This window comes from Macaca nemestrina, chromosome 3 (genome assembly GCF_043159975.1).
Source record: "Macaca nemestrina isolate mMacNem1 chromosome 3, mMacNem.hap1, whole genome shotgun sequence".
Lineage (NCBI taxonomy): Eukaryota > Metazoa > Chordata > Mammalia > Primates > Cercopithecidae > Macaca > Macaca nemestrina.
Window position 1 is genome coordinate 5,923,194 of NC_092127.1, and position 18,157 is coordinate 5,941,350.

The window sequence follows — 18,157 nt, forward strand, 5'->3', positions numbered from 1 at the left end:
TGCTTTTCTTTTCGTCAAGGGGATTTGAGACTTTTCCTCTGCAAATGGTCTGTAGATACCAAGTAAGAAATGGACTGCCCGGCCCCATCCCTCCCTAGAAGAGGATTTTTCAAAGTGCCGTTTTTAAAAGTGGCCTTTTTAAAAGGCCCATTTGATAGGCTTGGCCTTTTCCGCGCCAGACGTCGTGCGGAAGCCATCGTGACAAAAGCTTTCCCTACCAGAAACCACTTAACTCTGAAAAGAGCTATGATTATCTCCATGTTTAAGAGGAGGAAACTGAGGCTCAATAAAGTGAAATGAGTCGTGTGAGGTGGCTGGGATAGGATTTGAACTCTGGTTTCCTGGGCTCCAAAATTCCTTCCACTTAGGCCACACGGTTCTCACAGGTCCTCAACTCCTGCCAGTTCTCATCCTACCTGTTCCTTCTGTTTTTAACTCAAATCTCGCCTATTCCCGTGGAGTCTACCGCTTGGACTGGGAAACTATCAATACATCACAAGGATGCAGCTCGCTTGAGTTGCTCTTTGATCCCTAAGGCAGATTATCTTTCAACAGCTTTTATGAAAAGAGCACCCAAGGAGGATTATAGACATGAATCATTAAATGAGACCCAGTGTCTGCTCCCAACACCATCTGTTGATATGCAGATCACCGGTGATCATTGATCAGGACGAACCAGCTGTGACTGCGTGAAGTTAACTCCTGAGACTTGACAGGCTGGTCTCACTTCTCTATGGGCGCACCTGGCCCGAGGCCGTGAACTTGGGCAGGCCAGCATCATACCTACCTCACATATTCTAGCAACGACCAACAAAACTAACCTTGCTAACAAAAATGAGCTTGCTTCCACTTGTTTCTTTCCCCCCAAAAAGGGGGCGGGGAATGGTTGATTGATGGGTTGGTACTTGATTGAGCTGTTAAAGTCCCTGATTAGTTCACACTCCTAAAGAGCTGGGTTCCATCATTCTCTATCAATTCCTGGCATTAAAAGTTGATTCAGTAATATTTTGGTAACTAGTCTCTTCTGTTGGAAATCATCACTCATTGGCCATTCTAAGTTCTATTCCAACTGAAAAGCTTGATCCCACTTTGGGAGGCTGAGGGGGGCGGATCACCCGAAGTCGGGAGTTTGAGACCAGCCTGGCCAACATGGTGAAACCCTGTCTGTACTAAAACTACAAAAATTAGCCAGGCATGGTGGTGGATGCCTGTAATCCCAGCTATTTGGGAGACTGAGGCAGGAGAATTGCTTGAACCCGGGAGGCGGAGGTTGCAGTGAGCCAAGATCACACCGCTGCACCCCAGCCTGGGCGACAGAGCGAGACTCTGTCTCAAAAAAATAAAAGAAAGAAAAGCTTGAACCTAAATGTGCTTTTTTTTTACTGAGTTAAATTTCCTCTCCTTACCTCCCAACCCCTGCCCCAGGCACAGGTGGGACAGCTGTGGGATGAGTGCAATCTCTCTGCCCGGCATGAGGAGAATTTCTGTCCTGAGTGAGGACACAGGAAGAGAACATAAAAGGGGTTACTTCCAACACCTGCAGGGGGAGCCTGGTTTTTGCCAAAGTCACCACCTACTAGTGTGAGGAACGCAGCCAGCCTGGTCACTGGCGAGAGGAGGGAGTCTGGTGGGTGGGAAGAGGAAGCTTTATCATGAGCCAGAAGACGGAGGTGCTTCAGGATGGAGATGTTGGCTGACTTTCCTGTACGGAGGTAGACATGCCCCGAGTAAGAAGCTCCTCCCTCCAAACATCCGCCATCTTTTGAGAAGCCTCTATAAGATCTCAGTAAAATGGGAGTGTGCCTCAAAAGAGGTTTCATTTTCAATGTGGTAATTAACTGATGCTCTTTTCCAGCTTTGCACAGCGGTGAAGACGGATTGAATTGTCAGGAAATTTCTTTGAGCTTTGTTACAAATTAGTTTTCTAAAAGTAAAAAGTGTTTAAGTCAAAACTTAAGGGCTCACATTTTTGTCCTTATGCAGGAAAATTATTTTTTGTTTCCTTTTCTGTATTCTAGTTGTTAAATAATTGCACCAAGCTGGTGGGCGCTGCAGAGACAGAAAGCAATGCGTTTATTTTTAAGTCCAGTGACCTCAAAACAATGAGTGTGAATGTTCCTAATCAAATATGTCTCCTCTTTTGGGGTTATTTTTGTTGCAGTCCCTACACTTCACACTATAATCAAAGCCTGTTATCTCAGTCTTACAGTATTTGTGTCTCGGGATGTAACGATGACTGTGTCTGGCACATACTTCAGTAGTTGCTTTTAAAGATGTGCAAATTGTGAGCTTTTCTTTCACCTCAATCTTGCATATTTCATTGGAAACCACTTCTTTAACATCCAAAGTCTGTCTTTGAACAAGTTAAAAAAATAAAATGGATTTCCCAACAGAGGTTATCTGCAAGGCAAATTTCAATTTTTAAATTAGGTACTTTGAGCAATGCATTGTTAATTGGGTATAAAGTCTCTTGGGTATAAAGTAGTTATTTGAAAGTTCACTAATCTAAACAGGGTCTAAACTAATCTTTACACCTCCAAATGCTCAAGGAAAAGTACTAAGAGGAACCTACTAGTGGGAATGTCTGACTTATTTAACATTCTCTGGCTGCTTGGCTCTGAATCGAGTATATAAGGTTACTTCTTGGAACCATGTCAATTTGAGATAATATATGTACGTTGTCTCTAAAATGTATCCATTAACTTAAGACCCCCGATTTCAGAATTTGGGAGCCTCTCTTTCCACAGCTGGCCTCTTTCCAGAGGAAGAGGAAGCTTAACGTTACCATCTCCATTGTTGATATCTATAGTCTGAGAGTATTCCCTCCTTAGAGGTGTTTACGGTAAACCCTGGTGCATGATAGTTGATTGCAAGAGATAGGAGAATGTCTGACATTCCACAGATCTGTGCATCTCCATGTGGTTACTTTGCTGAGAGTCTCAGAATCAGGCCTGACGTATGAGGTCATTTGTATTAAAATGGCCAGCCCTGGTGAACTGATGAGGCAACAGTGTGGCTGGAGGGGAGCAGATGTTGGTGCGGGGGAGGGCAGATGCTGAGTCAGAGACCTGGTTGGGACTGGGGTTCTGCCCTCTTCCTAGCGGTGTGGCTCCAGCCTCCTCACTCAGCCACTATGAATCTTAGTTCTTCCATCTGTAAAATGGAGATAATATTCTCCATCTCCTACAGTTATGTTGAAGACTATCTAAACAGGGTCTAAACTAATCTTTACACCTCCTTATAAATGTAAAATGCTTTTTTACATTTATAAGATGCAAATGTAAAGCATTTAGTTCCAGATACAAAGGAGGTGGCCAAGGACTGGGAACTATTATAATTAAACTGATTGGCAAGTGTCCAGAAAATCGATTTCTGTCTGTGGTCCAGGTTAGGAGGTTCACCCCTCCAGAGCCCCAGGTAAAGTGCTTCCTCAGTGGGCTCAGCCCCAAGACCTTCCACCCGGACTGAGGTGTTCCCCTGAATGCATCCTGTCCTTTACGGTGGAGGCTTCACATATGGCATCATAGCAAGCATAACACCAGCAGCTTCCTTCTCCTGTGGGCTTCCTGAGTGCTGGGAATCGCGTAGAGTGCTGGTTCATTCTGGTTGCACAAGTGTTAGTAGATCGCAGTGGTGAAGAGCTGAGCCTCGGGATCCAGGCTGCGTGAGTTGAAATCCTGGCTCCAGTATACCTGGTGGTGTAAGACTTCAGGCAACTCACCTTCTCTGTGCCTCAGTTACTTTACCTGGAAAGCGGGGCTAACAATCATACTTATCCCTTAGGGTCACGGTGAAGATAAAATGTGGAATTCCTTTCCTAGGCCTGCTGTAACAAAGTACCACAAGTCTGGGTGGCTTAGAGTAACAGAAATGTATTGTCTTTTAGTTCCGGAGGTCAGAAGTCAGAAATTAAGGTGTGGGTGGGGTGTGCTCCCTCTGAAAATTCCTTGATTCTTTAGCTTCTCATAGCCCCAATGTTGTCTGGTTTACAGAGCCATCTCTCCCTTTCCAAACATCGTCTTCCCTGGGTGCAGGTCAGGTTCTCTGTCCACATTTCCCCTTTTTATAAGGACATCAGAAATGTGGGATTAGGGCCCACCCTAAGAACTTCATTTTAACTTGATGCCATCTATAAGACCCAATTTCCAAACAGAGTCACATGCTGAGGTACCAGAGGTGAGGATCTCAACGCATCTTTTTGGGGAAACACGATTCAATCCATAAGAGAGGCCCTTAGAGCAATACCTGCAATGTAGCAAGCGTCACCTGTGCGTCAACCCCTTTTATCTTTAATGCTCATTGCAATCTAGCCAGGTAAGTATTATGAATCCCGTTTTAGAGAGAGAAAAAGTGAGGCTTTGAGAAGCTGAGGATTAGACTCAATTCCCACAGCTAGAAAGTGAGAAGACCCAGACCCAAACTGCTCTGTCGTCTCTCCACCGTAGCCACCATCTCCCGGAGGCGGACAGAATGCCCACAGCCCAGGTCCCTGTGCCCGCCACATGTCGTTATAACCCAGGCTTCCAGTGGGTGGCCCCAGAGGCCTGCCTGCAACTCTGGACTCAGGGCTCCGTCGAATGCTGCCTCTGGGCAAAATCCTGCAGGTTATAAAAGAACGATTTCCATGAGCCTTCTTAGTGTATGGTAAGCCCCGCTTATATCCCCACGTTTTGACTAAATTGATGTGCCTCGAATGTAACCCCATTTCTCCCTTTTCTGCCGGCTGTTTTGATTTCTAGTAGACACAACCACGTCGCCTAATAGAAACACACATAGGCCTCAGAGAAACAAAACGAATGGCTTAAAAATTAAAGATTACTATCACTTGCTAAAGGTGGTTATACACCGGATTTAAGAAAGCATTCGTGGAATTGAGGAATTCCTCACTGGCTGCAAACCTGATTGTTCAGCGACATAACCAGCTATGCAGTTGTTTTTCTGTATATGTTTGGAGACGTGAATAAAATGTAGTTTTTTTTTTTTTTAAACCGAGAGCTTTCACCTTGAACTGAGCATATGTTTCATATTCCAGAGTCCAACTGTAACCATAAATCTGTTATTGTCATGGAAAGTGAAGTGTGAAGAGCATGATATGAGAAGCCAGGAGGTCCAGGTTCAAGTCGCTCTCGTTCCCTTTGCTTCTCCACCCCACCCACCACTTACTGGAATTGTGGCTTTGGGCGCACACTCGAGCCTTTTACACCTAATATACACAAAGCGCAGGGAGTTATTCCTCACCTCTGAAATTGCAGGGAGAGGATTAGATTAGGAGGCCGCCTGAGGTCCCTTCCATTCCTGAGAGTGTGTGATACCATCGCAGCTCACGAGTACTTGTTCAGAGGACGCTCAACTTGCGTGGTCTCTGATATTCAGTGAAAGACCCTCGCCCAACTGATCAACGTGATTTTCTTGAAAAATCCACGTCTTACGATTTTCCCTGGCCCTTGTGCTGGAGAGCCGCTGTTTGCCTGTCTGCCCTCTTCTGCTTTCTCCAGCCTGCCTTGAGCCTCAGCAGGTGACCTTGAGGGACGGCCTCTAGGACAGTGGCAGGAGAGGCAGGTCTGGGGTCCCCGTGGCCACATTTCCTCCCCTTGTTATTCACCTCTTGGGGAGCGGAATGGGTGGGTGATGGTGGCTCGCTGCCACCACCCCTCCTGGGTTGCTTCGCCATGCCCTCAGCTCCCCTCAGCCCGGCCCACACCTTTGTAAAAGCCCCTGAATTAAACTCTGTACAGCCTGTTTATTGCCAGGACCTTGAGTGAGTCCAGCTGTGACCATCTCGAATTGTGTTAGCACCACATCTAGCACATCAGTAAGAGCATCTCACCTTTCAAAGAAAGTGAACTCTGAGTGTGGTGAATAGCAACATGCCACATTTTACTGGTATGAGGACTATCCTAATTCCTACTTCAGTAGGAAGCCCTCTGTCTTGGCTCATTCCCCTCCAATCATTCTTTCCTTCCCTCCCTCCCTCCCTCCCTCCTTCCTTCCTTTCTTGTTTCCTTCCTTCCTTCCTTCCTCCTTTTCCTTCCTTTCTTCCTTCTTTCCTTCTTTCAAAAGTTGAAATAACTTAGGTTTCAAAATATCCAAAGTTGAAGTAATTTACTCTCCCATTTAATAGATTATTGAAGTTGTCTTTGTAGGAAAAGCAAACTTTCACATATTCATTCAAGTACTCAAGAAGATGAGGGTGATGAGAGCATTATCCAGCAATAGTCATGCATTTGAAGTTTCTTCCTTCCTTCCTTGCTTCCTTCCTTCCCCCACTTTTTCCAGCACCCTATGAGCCTGCAAATATAAGTTGAACAAGAACACTGGAAGGCTGAACTGTTTTTGAGAAAACCAAGTTTGGAGAGAAATTTTGGAGGGGGTTGCTGTGGAGCAGAAAATAGAGAAGCAATGAAACAATGTGATGTGCTAGCTGGGTTCTTGAGAGCAGCAGCCAGGAGAAAACCATGGGGGGAGGGGCAAGTGGTTGCTGGAAAGACTGGGGATACCTCGGATGCCCTTTTTCTTATTATTTCCATAGATTTTGGGGAACCGGTGGTGTTTGGTTACATGAGTAAGTTTTTTAGCAGTGATTTCTGAGATTTTGCTACATCTATCACCCAAGCAGTGTACCCTGTACCCAATGTGTAGTCTTTTGTCCCTCACCCCCTCCCGCCCTTTCCCCTAAGTCCCCAAAGTCCATTACATCTTTCTTATGCCTTTGCATCCTCATAGCTTAGTTCCCTCTTATGAGTGAGAATATACAATGTTTGGTTTTCCATTCCTGAGTTACTTCACTTAGAAGAATGGTCTCTAATTCTATCCAGGTTGCTGCAAATGCCATTATTTCATTCGTTGTCATGGCTGAGTAGTGTTCCATGGTATATATATACCACACTTTCTTTATCCACTTGTTGATTGATGAACATTTTGGCTGATTCCATATTTTTGCAATTATGAATTATGCTGCTATAAACATGCATATGCAAGTATCCTTTTCATATATAATGATCTCTTTTCCTCTGGGTAGATACACAGGAGTGGGATGGCTGGATTGAATGGTAGTGCTACTTTTAGTTCTTTAAGGAACCTCCACACGTTTCCATAGTGGCCATAATAGTTTACATTCCCACCAACAGTGTAAAAGTGTTCCACTTTCACCACATCCATGCCAACATCTTTTATTTTTTTATTATAGCCATTCTTGCAGGAGTAAGGTGATATTGCATTGTGGTTTTGATTTATATTTCCCTGGTCATTAGTGAATGTTGAGCATTTTTTCATATGTTTGTTGACCATTTGTGTATCTTCTTTTGAGAATTGTCCATTCATGTCCTTAGCCCACTTTTTCATGGGATTGTTTTTTTCTTGCTGATTTGTTTGATTTCTTTGTAGATTCCGGTTATCAGTCCTTTGTTGGATGTATAGATTGAGAAGATTTTCTCCCAGTCTGTGGGTTGTCTGTTTACTCTGCTATTTCCTTTGCTATGCAGAAACTTTTTAGTTTAATTGAGTCCCATCTATTTATTTTTGTTTTTGGTGTGTTTGCTTTTGTGTTCTCTGTCATGAAGAGACGTTGGATGTCTAATGTTCAGTTGGAAGTTCTTTGCAATGCCCTCAATCTTCCCCTCCTCTCCAGACTGAATCCCCAATAAAGTTCACCCCACTCAGGAATATTTCATGTGAGGAGGTTCCTTTTTGTCATACAAGAAAGAGCTGACCTACATTTCTAGACACCATATGTCCTGGAAGCAGGAGTATGGAGGTAGAGATGCCTGCAGTTATGTGCATCTCCTGTGGACTTGTGAGAATCTTGATGGAAGTAGGATTGGAGCCAATCACATGAAGAGCTCATGAGAGAGAAAGCTCCAGCTGGCCTCTAGATGGCATTTGTTTGTGTGACTCTCCCCAAATACTCATAAGTTAATATTAACAGTGCTTACTGTGTGCTATGTATGTTTATGTGTATGTACACATATGTGCATGCACACACACTCTTTGCTTTGCACATTTCAGATATGCAGAAAACTCAATTACCACAGGTTAAATAATGTCTGTTCTCCAAATAATCCCATAAAAAAAAATGGGCAAAATTCACGAGTAGACAATTCTCAAAAGACGACATACAAACGGCCAACGAACATATGAAAAAATGCTCAATGTGACTATTAGGGAAATGCAAATCAAAACCACAATGCAATACCACCTTATTCCTGCAAGAATGGTTATAATTAAAAAGTAAAAAAATGATATATGTTGGTGTGGATGTGGTGAAAAGAGAACATTTTTACACTGCTGGTGAGAATGTAAACCAGTACAACCACTATTGAAAACAGTATGGAGATTCCTTAAAGAACTAAAAGTACAACTACCATTTGATCCAGCAATATCACTACTAGGTACCTACCCAAAGGAAGAGAAGTCATTATATAAAAAAGACACTTGCACATGCATGTTTATAACAGCACAATTCACAATTGCAAAAATATGGAACCAACCTAAGTGCCCATCAATCAATGAGTGGATAAAGAAAACCACCATGGACACCATGGAATACTATTCAACCATAAAAATGAATGAAATAACGTCATTAGCAGCAACTTGGATGGAACTGGAGGCCATTATTCTAAGTGAAATAACTCAGGAATGGAAAACCAAATATTGTAGGTTCTCACTTATAAGTGGGAGCTAAGCTATGAGAATGTAAAGGCATAATAACTATGTAATGGACTTTGGGGACTCATGGGAAAAGGGTGGGATGGGTGTGAGGGATAAAAGACTGCACATTGGGTACAGTGTACACTGCTCGATGACAGGTGCACCAAAATCTCAGAAATCACCACGAAAGAATTTATCCACACAACGAAAAACCACCTATACCCCAAAATCTATTTAAATAAGATATTTAAAAAATAAAAAATAATAATGTCGGTTCTCCAATAACATGATTCAAATTTCAGTTACCACAGTATATTGACTAAAATAAATCTGGCAACCCCAATTGTAGCTACTGTAGCATAAACTATAAACTTCCTTGCTAGTCCTCAATCCACTAGGACTATTTATCACTATGTAAATAACAAATATGCATCATGATTATCGGTCAATTACATCATTTCTTTCATAGTCTGCTGGCGATCGCCTGCTGCTCATCTATTATTAGCTCATGCACAGACAGCAAAGCATGTAGTTGTGTTGCTTCCCTGTGTCCCACTGATAAACCCATATAATTTAACTTCTAATGCATTGCTATCATTGGATAATGCTCTGGGTCATTCTGACCCTCCTGAATACCTGAAAGAATATGAGAAAATTTGATTTGCTTTTTCTATAAAAACAACTTTAATCATCTATTAAATGGGACAATAAGTTATTTCAACTTTTGAAACCTATTATTTTAGATGTAAGTAACCTGTATTTCAGACAGGTTATTGATGATACAATGGGATATAATGCAGTTTATTTAGCTAAACTTTGGAAGAACTGTGATATATAAAACATGCAACCAGAAACATTCGAGCACCATGACAGACAGGAACAGCAAGTAATATGCATGGAGGATGGCAGAAACTCTTACTCCACTGGAAAATAACTTTGCAGGATTTGAATCAAATGTAAGTGGAATTATAGAAGAGATCATTGACCACATGAATATTGACACTGAAATCATTTACAAAGCTCTAGGTATGCACCCCAAGGACCTTAGTGATCGTGAATTTATTGACATAAATGAAGAAAAAAGTTGTGAAAAAAGGATGAAGATGTCCCAGACGAAGTGACACCAGCAAAAACTTCACATTAAAGAACGCCTGGAGCTATTTTATGACATTGAAAGCACAAAGGATAAGATGTTGAAAGCCAATCTATACTTAGAAAGAAGATAACAATTCCCTAAGGCATGGAAAAGATGTTCGCTCATATTTTGTTATACCTCTGGAAGAAGCCAAGTACTGTTCAAAGCATTCTTCGTAAATTTCTTACAAAGAAATAGTGCCCTTTAATTCTCAACCTTTCTAATATTGTAAATTATAAAATACTAATAAATTATAATTGTATAATTCTTCCTTCATTTTCTTGTATAACTGATAGTAGGAGAATTTTCAATATTTTGACAAACATTTTTAAATGTCACAGAACAATCCTATTCCCCCCACCCCACCCCACTGATTATTAAGATAGCTTTTCATGGTTTTGGCTTGCACAGCCATTTATATGGTTCCACACGGCCACACAAAGGGATGACTGTTCACAATAATTGTTATGCTGCCCATTACTCAGATGAGGAAATTGAGGCTTCAGAGAGTCTAAGCTACTTGTCCAAGGTCATGCAGACAGTAAAAAGTAGAGTTTATACTTGAACCTATACAATCTGACTCCAAGATTCGTTCCCTTAACCACTGTGCCTACTACTATTGTCCATGGCAGACTGTAAGCCAAAGACAGCAACCATTTCTTTTTTATCTTTATATACTTAGCATGCAAACATTATCTGATAAATACATGTTGAGTGAAAGCAAAAAGAATAAAAGAGGTAAGGAACTATAAAAGGAATTAGCATTGACTGTTTGAAAACAGTGAGAAAAAATTAAGACTGATTGAAATCTAAGCAGTAGCAACCTTATAGATATCCACTGTTAAAGAGAAACTTGGCTGGGCACAGTGGCTCATGCTTGTAATTCCAGCACTTTGGGATACTCAGGCGGGTGGATCACTTGAACCCAGGAGTTTGAGACCAACCTTGGCAACATGGCAAAACCCTGCCTCTACAAAAAATACAAAAAAAAAAAAAAAAAAATTAGCCAAGCTTGGTGGCGCATTCCTGTGGTCCCAGCTATTTGGGAGGCTGAGGAGGAGGTTGAACCTGGGGAGGCTGAGGTTGCAGTGAGCAATGATTGCCCCACTGCACTCCAGCCTGGGTGACAAAGTGAGATTGGGAAGAAAGAAAGAAAGAAAAGAAAGAAAAGAAAGAAAGAAAGAAAGAAAGAAAGAAAGAAAGAAAGAAAGAAAGAAAGAAAGAAAGAAAGAAAGAAAGAAAGAAAGAAAGAAAGAAAGAGACAGAGAGAGAGAGAAAGAAAGAGAAAAAAGAAAGAAAGGAAGAAAGAAAGGAAAGAAGGAAGGAAGGAGAGAGAGAAAGAAAAAAGAAAGAAGAAATAGAGAGAGAAAGAGAAAAAGAAGGAAAGACAGAAGAAAAAGAAAGAAAGAAAGAGAAAGACAGAAAGACAGAAGAAAGAAAGACAAGAAATACTTAATTATGATGCTTGTTAAAGACGGTAAGGCAAACTTCCTTTAAGGAGGAACTACTGTGATAGATGGAAGGACGCTGCAATGGGATCCAACAGTGCGAGAGAGATTGGGTTCCACTCCAAGTACAACAGGCAAATAGAGATTGACAGACAAGGAACATGGTGGGGTCAGTAGATGGAAAACTACTAAGAAGAAACATCAGGAGAAATGGAATTCTGGCTAAATCTACTCAACAGAACTCTTGCTGAAGGCAGGCATGGTGGTGAGATATTGAGGGTGGTCAGATACCAAGCGTGGAGGATTATCACTAAACTGACTTAGCAGGATTCTTGCTCAACCTGGACTCTACAAGAAAAAGGAGGGAAGCCCAAGGTTGGGTCTAGTCGAGCAGAGGACTCAGAGGTCAAAGAGAAAGTCTCCCTGACCATGAGCTGTAGATAAGATGGACATATCCTCTACCTTCTCTGGCCAGAAAAGGCCAGCCATTTCTGAGATGAAACATATAACATGGTTCAGAGGTTTCTGGGAGCTTGCTAAGAAACTTCTTGTGATGGTCATTACATCTGAACACACTTGAGTAAGACACTGGGGAATGAACGCTGAAGGTGTCATAGCCCACCCCCTTCATACAGCAGTTCTAGCTGTGGGAACAATTCCAGGAGCTCTCTCTGAGAAAGGCAAACACAGATTTCAAAGCCTCCAGAGTCGTTATTTGCAGGAGGAAGAGCAGTAGACGTTCCTTACATCATACCTGAAAACCACCTGCAACTGTGGTGTTGGAGAATGTCAGGAAAGTTTCTACTCAAGCCTTGAGCAAAGAGACCAAAAAACCAAACCACATCCAAGCTCTGTTTGGAAAGCACAACCAGAGAAAAACCCAGAGCTGCAGATGTATAAAAATAGATATGGGTCAGGCAGGAATATGGAGATGAGAGCTCGTGGGCTGCAGAAACAGTACATCGTGTTCTGTTCTGTTCTTTCAGCCACCACTTTTACCGAGGCAATACAAATGAAACAGCAAGAGAGAGAGAGAGGGTTGGCAGGGAAATCAGCTTGAGTCTGAGTCGACTTCGACTGTTGCAAGCACAGACTGCAGCCTTACTGTATTCATGGAAGGGAGGAGAAAATCTGAAGCAGCCTCCTCCTGCTGGCTTCCAGGAAAGGCCGCTCTTTGCAGAGCAAAGGAAGCCCTGCGGACAGCACACCCTCCCATTTCATCTCAGGACCCAATCCACCAAAAGGACAAACCCAACCCGACTTCTCCACAGGAGTCTGAGGTGACCTTCTTGGAAGCACCCCACCTTGCAGGAATTCTCTGGGGAGAATGTTCTCTCCATCTCTCTCTCTGTCTTTCTCTGTCTCCCTCTGTGTCTCTGTCTCTCTCACACCTGTGCATGCATGCACACACACAATCCAGCCATACAACAGCTCTGCAACCCACAAGAAGCTCCTCATAACTTTCTACCCAGAGAGCAGAGAACAAAGAAGAATGAGCGAGTTTGGACAATTTAGAGTCCAGAGTGCTAAATATGTGTGTTGAAGAGAAGAGAGAAATTTTCACCAAATGATATGGGGTTTCTGAGATATACAAGTATAGATTACACGTACTTTAAAAATTGTTGTTTGGTTGTTTCATGCTTCCTTGTATGCAGCCTTGTGAAAAGCACATCATGTGAAGCCTCGATTTATCTTTGGGTTTCATGCCCTTGTTCTAAAATGGTCCAAACAATTCAAGCTTGGAAGCAGAGATCCCTCCACCTCACTCACTCAGCATCTGTCCCTATTATTCCCATGTCTGATATCCTTGGTCCTTTCCTGGTGATTCATTCAGAGGCTTTGGTTCTTGACCTCAGGAATGATGCTTCCCACACCCACTTCTGATTCTGCACATTTGCTCAGCTTCTTTGCACACCAGCTGCAGTTGAGTCCTCCTGGACTTGGGAGGGCATCAGAGGATCTATAGGGAAAGACTGTCCATGAAGGAGGCCTTTTCCTATGGATATGATCATGATTATCTTGCCTTGTGAAAGGATGAGTAAGCATCATTAGGATGATACAATTTGTGAAACAATGCAAAATTTTGAATAAAGGGACTAGATAAGTACTTTTACTTGTAAGAGGGGCTCTCTTAATATGATTCAACTTTCATATACTAAAAACGATAATATAGTTAAACCAATAAAATTAGGACCCTACTTTTAATGAGTTGGTGAGAACATACTAGGAATTATCCCCTGCAACAGGGTGAGCGAGGGTCATCATAATTCTGAAGTTATGGCTGCAACCTGTCCTCCTTCTCAGACCCAGCCCCGGGAAGCCTGGCTCTTTTACACAGAGGACCCTCTGTTGAGTATTAAATTACAAGCCACTTGAGGGTGGGCATGGCATTTACTCAGATTGGAATCTCTACACCTATCACAGCCTACAATTCATGGAACTATATATATAAGAGCACTGAATACATGTTAGTTGAGACAATAAATAAAATAACTTCCTTAACCATTGCAGAAATTGCTCAACATCTTAATTTTATTTTTAATTTTATTAATCTTTTTAATGTGAAAGTTTTGGTCAAGATCAAAACACTAATTCTATAGCTTTGGGTAAAAAACATTTTTTGGGGGGATCTCTGGGAGCATAGTAGCATAGTTTGTGGCATGCCTTGCTTTCTGGGATGAAATGAAAGTTTTTTCCATTTGATATTTTTAGTGTCTATTTTCCAAATAGTATTTTATAATTTTTCTTTGTTTTTGTTTAAAAATAAAATTTGGGGAGGGGGTGGGGAGAAGAAACAACAACAGTAAAACAAAGAAGAAAAGCCACTTGATTAAGCATAGTTAGGCAGCTCAGTGAAGCATGTTTCATCCCGGTGCCAAATGACGCTCACTAAAATTGCAGCAATTTTTGATGCACTTGCCAATGTTTGTGTTATTTTTACTTTAAAGATGTAACAGATTGCTCCAAAATAAATAATTTAAGCCTAATGTTTCAAAAGAGTCCAAGCGTTTGCGTCTCTCACTTCTGGCTTGTCTTCTGGGACTAAGCTGTGCTCAACAGAACCAGCCCTCGTTTCTATATAACACTGCATTTGGAGGGTTGTTTTCTTGCTTTGTTTTTCAAAGTTGAATCTATTTTTCGCCATTCTGTTCCAAACGTCATAGGTTTTATCACTGTTCAGCACTGAAGCAACAGCTCCTCTTATCTAAGAAAGGAAAGAACAAACGCTGTAACAGCTAGATTCCTGATCTCACGGGAGGAGGTTTGGAGGGTGCAGAGAGGGCTCTGGAGTGAGAACCGGAGACCAAGTCTCAGAGGAATCCACGGATGTCCATGCTAATTCATATTTAGACTTCAAGCTCTGCACACAGTGTCCTCAGTGTAACTTAAAACAGCTGACTTGACAGGGTGACGTCACTCAAAATGACCCCACCCTCCGTCAGTTAGTGGACATCTTACTGGATTGTCTATCTTCATGGCACGCTTAAGAAAAAAAATCTAATTTTTTTTTTAAAGTCAAAAGCAAATCTTTATGCTGTTCTATACTTCCTAAACGATCATGAATGGCTTCTATGATCAAGGAACAAAGATGAAAATAGAAACCACCAGAACTGTAAACTGACAACTGTGTTCTCATTGACATAGGCCGCCACTGTGAAGTCCATCAGATGATCGGGAACTACATGTGGGACCCCAACACCAACAAGTCCTTTGACATTGGCGTCAACAAAGACAGCCTGATGCCTCTCTGGTGGAATGGGTCAGAACCTCTGTGGGTCACTCTGACCAAGGCCAAAAGGAAGGTCTACATGTACTACTGGCCAGGTGAGTGTGGACATCCATTCCAAATCTCAAATCATCGTAGAGTCTCCAAGAACAGTCAGTGTCAAGTTACTGTTTGAAGACCAAGCCGTGGTTTGGAAAATGAGATCTTTATTTAAGAAATATGCCTTGGCCAGGCACGCTGGCTTACGCCCGTAATCCCAGCACTTTGGGAGGCTGAGGCGGGTGGATCACCTGAGGTTGGGAGTTCGAGACCAGCCTGTCTAACATGGAGAAACCCCGTCTCTATTAAAAATACAAAATTAGCCGAAGTGGTGGTGCATGCCTGTAATCCAAGCTACTCGGGAGGCTGAGACAGGAGAATTGCTTGAACCCGGGAGGAGGAGTTTGCGGTGAGCTGAGATAGTGCCATTGCACTCCAGTCTGGGCAACAAGAGCAAAACTCCATCTCAAAAAAAAAAAAAAAAAAGAAAAAAGAAAGAAAGAAAGAAAAAAGAAAAGAAAAGAAATGTATCTTATGGGCACATTTTTCTAAAATGTATTTTTAACTCTCTAACATCATACTGGACATAATGCTATTTCCTGATTCTCTTGACTTAGCAAACACCACAGGATAGCTTGCTTTTTTCATGTGCAAAATGTTGGATATACAGGAGAGAGAAATTATAGGGTGCTTATTGGCTTAAAAAAAATAGTGTACCATTTCTATATGTGTTTGAACTCCTCTACAATATTGAAAAGATAATTGGAAGCACTCACTATTTCTTGGTAGTCCATGAAATGCAGTCCCTTTGTGTTAAGACTCCTGAGCTACACCCTAGCTCAACGAGGTAAGTAGTCATGTAAACTGCCTCGGCTGCTGTGAGAAGTCCTCGGGATACCCTCATCTTGGTCACTGAATATCTTTCATTAAGGATGAGAGGATTCAGTGATAACAATATAACCGGCTTCCCATTGTCTTTCCATTGGTGGGATTCATTATTTAGGTAAGTGGGCAGTTTACCTTTCCCACACACATGGCAATAGACACTTTTTTCCTAATTTTCAATGGTGTCATACTGATGATGGCCATTATGGAGGAAGATACCAGGGGAGGCCTAGAAAGTTGAAGGCATTATGAAGAGCAGCCTGTAGGAGATGGGGTCAAGTGGCTGAGGGGGTAACACTGGTCTGGATTGAGGACAGCCTGAAGGGTCTGTGAGAGGGCAGTGGGTTGCGAGATGTGTGGTCTGTAGGGAGGGGGCAGTGGAGAGTGGGGTGAAGGCCCACAAGGAGTGCGTAGGCCTTCGGCAGGAGTTTGGAGGATGCTGGATGGAAGTGGGTGTGTGGGGAGCTGTTGGGGCACTCCAGGCTATCCAGCTGTCAGAGATGCACGGAACACAGACACATGGAGACATCGGAGGGCAGCCCACCACCCAGCTGCGGCGCAGCGCGTGCCCCAGAAGCTGCTGCAGAGCAGTGGCCATACCCGCAGGTGAGCTTCTGAAGGCCAGGGCAGGCTGCATGAATTCACAGCTGGGCCAAGCAACAAAGACATAGCTGGCATAGGCTCTCCCAGCAGACACAGTTTCAGGGGGATTGATCACAGTTTCTTCAGAAGACACCTAAGATTCCCTCCATAGCAGCCATCTCGGCGACGCAAGACACTTTTGAGCAAAGGAAGAGTTTAGGAAGATCCCATTATCTTACAAGGAGACAACTTTTCATGGAGGTGGACTAGATTTAAGGAAGCAAGTCAGTGCATGGACCAGGCCCATCAGGCTTGCTAGAGGAGTCAAACCTAGGGGTGAGTTTGGCTCTTCTAGCAAGTATAATGAGGTCAAGGCACAAGGATTTTGTAGCACTTTGAGGTCATTCTCAGAGGCATTATTATCAACAAGTTCATACATAGGGAGGGAATGGATTAGGCACACTGCATTAGGGACCACCTGGAAACAAATCTAAGGACCATCAAGATAAATATGGCCAATACCATGGGGGTCATCTTCCATGATATCTGGTTAGTTTGACTTTCTCTGTCTTGGGACTTAAGTTTTTCCTGCTTTGAAGAGCACACCCTCACACACAAAACCTTCCTGCCAACACCCCTTGAGCTCCCTCCACATAATATCTCCTAGAGAGGGGCTTTCAGCAGCCAGGATGCCAGTGCTATGGCCAAGTGGGAGGAGATCCTACCGAGGGGCAGCTGCCGTGTTGCACTCACTTCTCTCGGCAGCAGTACAGGGTATTATTATTATGCTATATTTCCTTTTGTTTTTGACAGAGTTTCACTCTTGTTGTCCAGGCTGGAGTGCAGTGGTGTGACCTCGGCTCACTGCAACCTCTGCCTCCCCAGGTCAAGTGATTCTCCTGCCTCAGCCTCCGGAGTAGCTGGGATTACAGGCGTGCACAACCACACCTAGCTGATTTTTGTATTTTTAGTAGAGACAGGGTTTTACCATGTTGGCCAGGCTGGTCTTGATCTGCTGACCTCAGGTGATCCACCTGCTTTGACCTCCTAAAGTGCTGGGATTACAAGCCTGAGCCACTGCTCTAGGCCTTTATCTCCTCTTATATATCACTGAGTGTCTAAAGAAATCTGAAAGCTAATTTGCATGAAAAATATCTTGTTGGTCCTCCAAAACAGCTCCTTCAGGACAAGAAGGGACCAATCTCTTCCTCTGATCCACAGTCTAACAGCTAATGGGATGTGACAGAAATGCTTTAAGATCAGTTATACTGTTAACTGTCAGGAGGAAAGAAGCTATAAAGATAGCCTTCTAGAGCTTCCTCAGTGACCTAAATGGAGATTCACTGAAGATCTGGCTGTGTTGAAGTCGTCATAGATATAGAATAAAGTCTCTAGTCTCTCAGACGCTGTCTAGTCCTTCTAAACTGGATACTCAAACGAAGCACTCAGAGAGCCAGCTGTCTCTGCTGCCAGCCCAGCAGGGCGTGCCTGGCACCCTCTCATCTTCCTGGGGGGCAGCTGCAGTATTTCTGGTCACTGCTGTCATTTTTGTGTCCACCCTGGTTCCCTCCAGCCTTAGCCAATAGCCCAGTAAGCACTCATGTGTCTCTGTAAGATTAAGCGAGTTGCAGAGGCATTTCTTCAAAACATGACTTGATTGTATTTTTCTTCTTAAATCCTCCTTTTCCTTCTCCA

The 18,157-nt window shown here is 42.9% G+C and overlaps 1 protein-coding gene across 3 annotated transcripts in view; it reads left to right on the forward strand.

Moving 5' to 3' along the window:
* The window catches only part of LOC105466586 (ectonucleotide pyrophosphatase/phosphodiesterase 6), a 128,811-nt gene that overhangs the window by 44,661 nt on the left and 65,993 nt on the right, over positions 1 to 18,157 (forward strand). For 2 of the 3 annotated variants that reach the window (XM_011715640.2, XM_011715641.2), the window contains exon 2: positions 14,875 to 15,054. The exons of the other annotated variant lie outside the window; for it this stretch is intronic. In XM_011715640.2, coding sequence (XP_011713942.2) covers positions 14,875 to 15,054 — 180 coding nt within the window. The remainder of the gene's footprint in view (positions 1 to 14,874; positions 15,055 to 18,157) is intronic. 3 annotated transcript variants of the gene reach the window in all.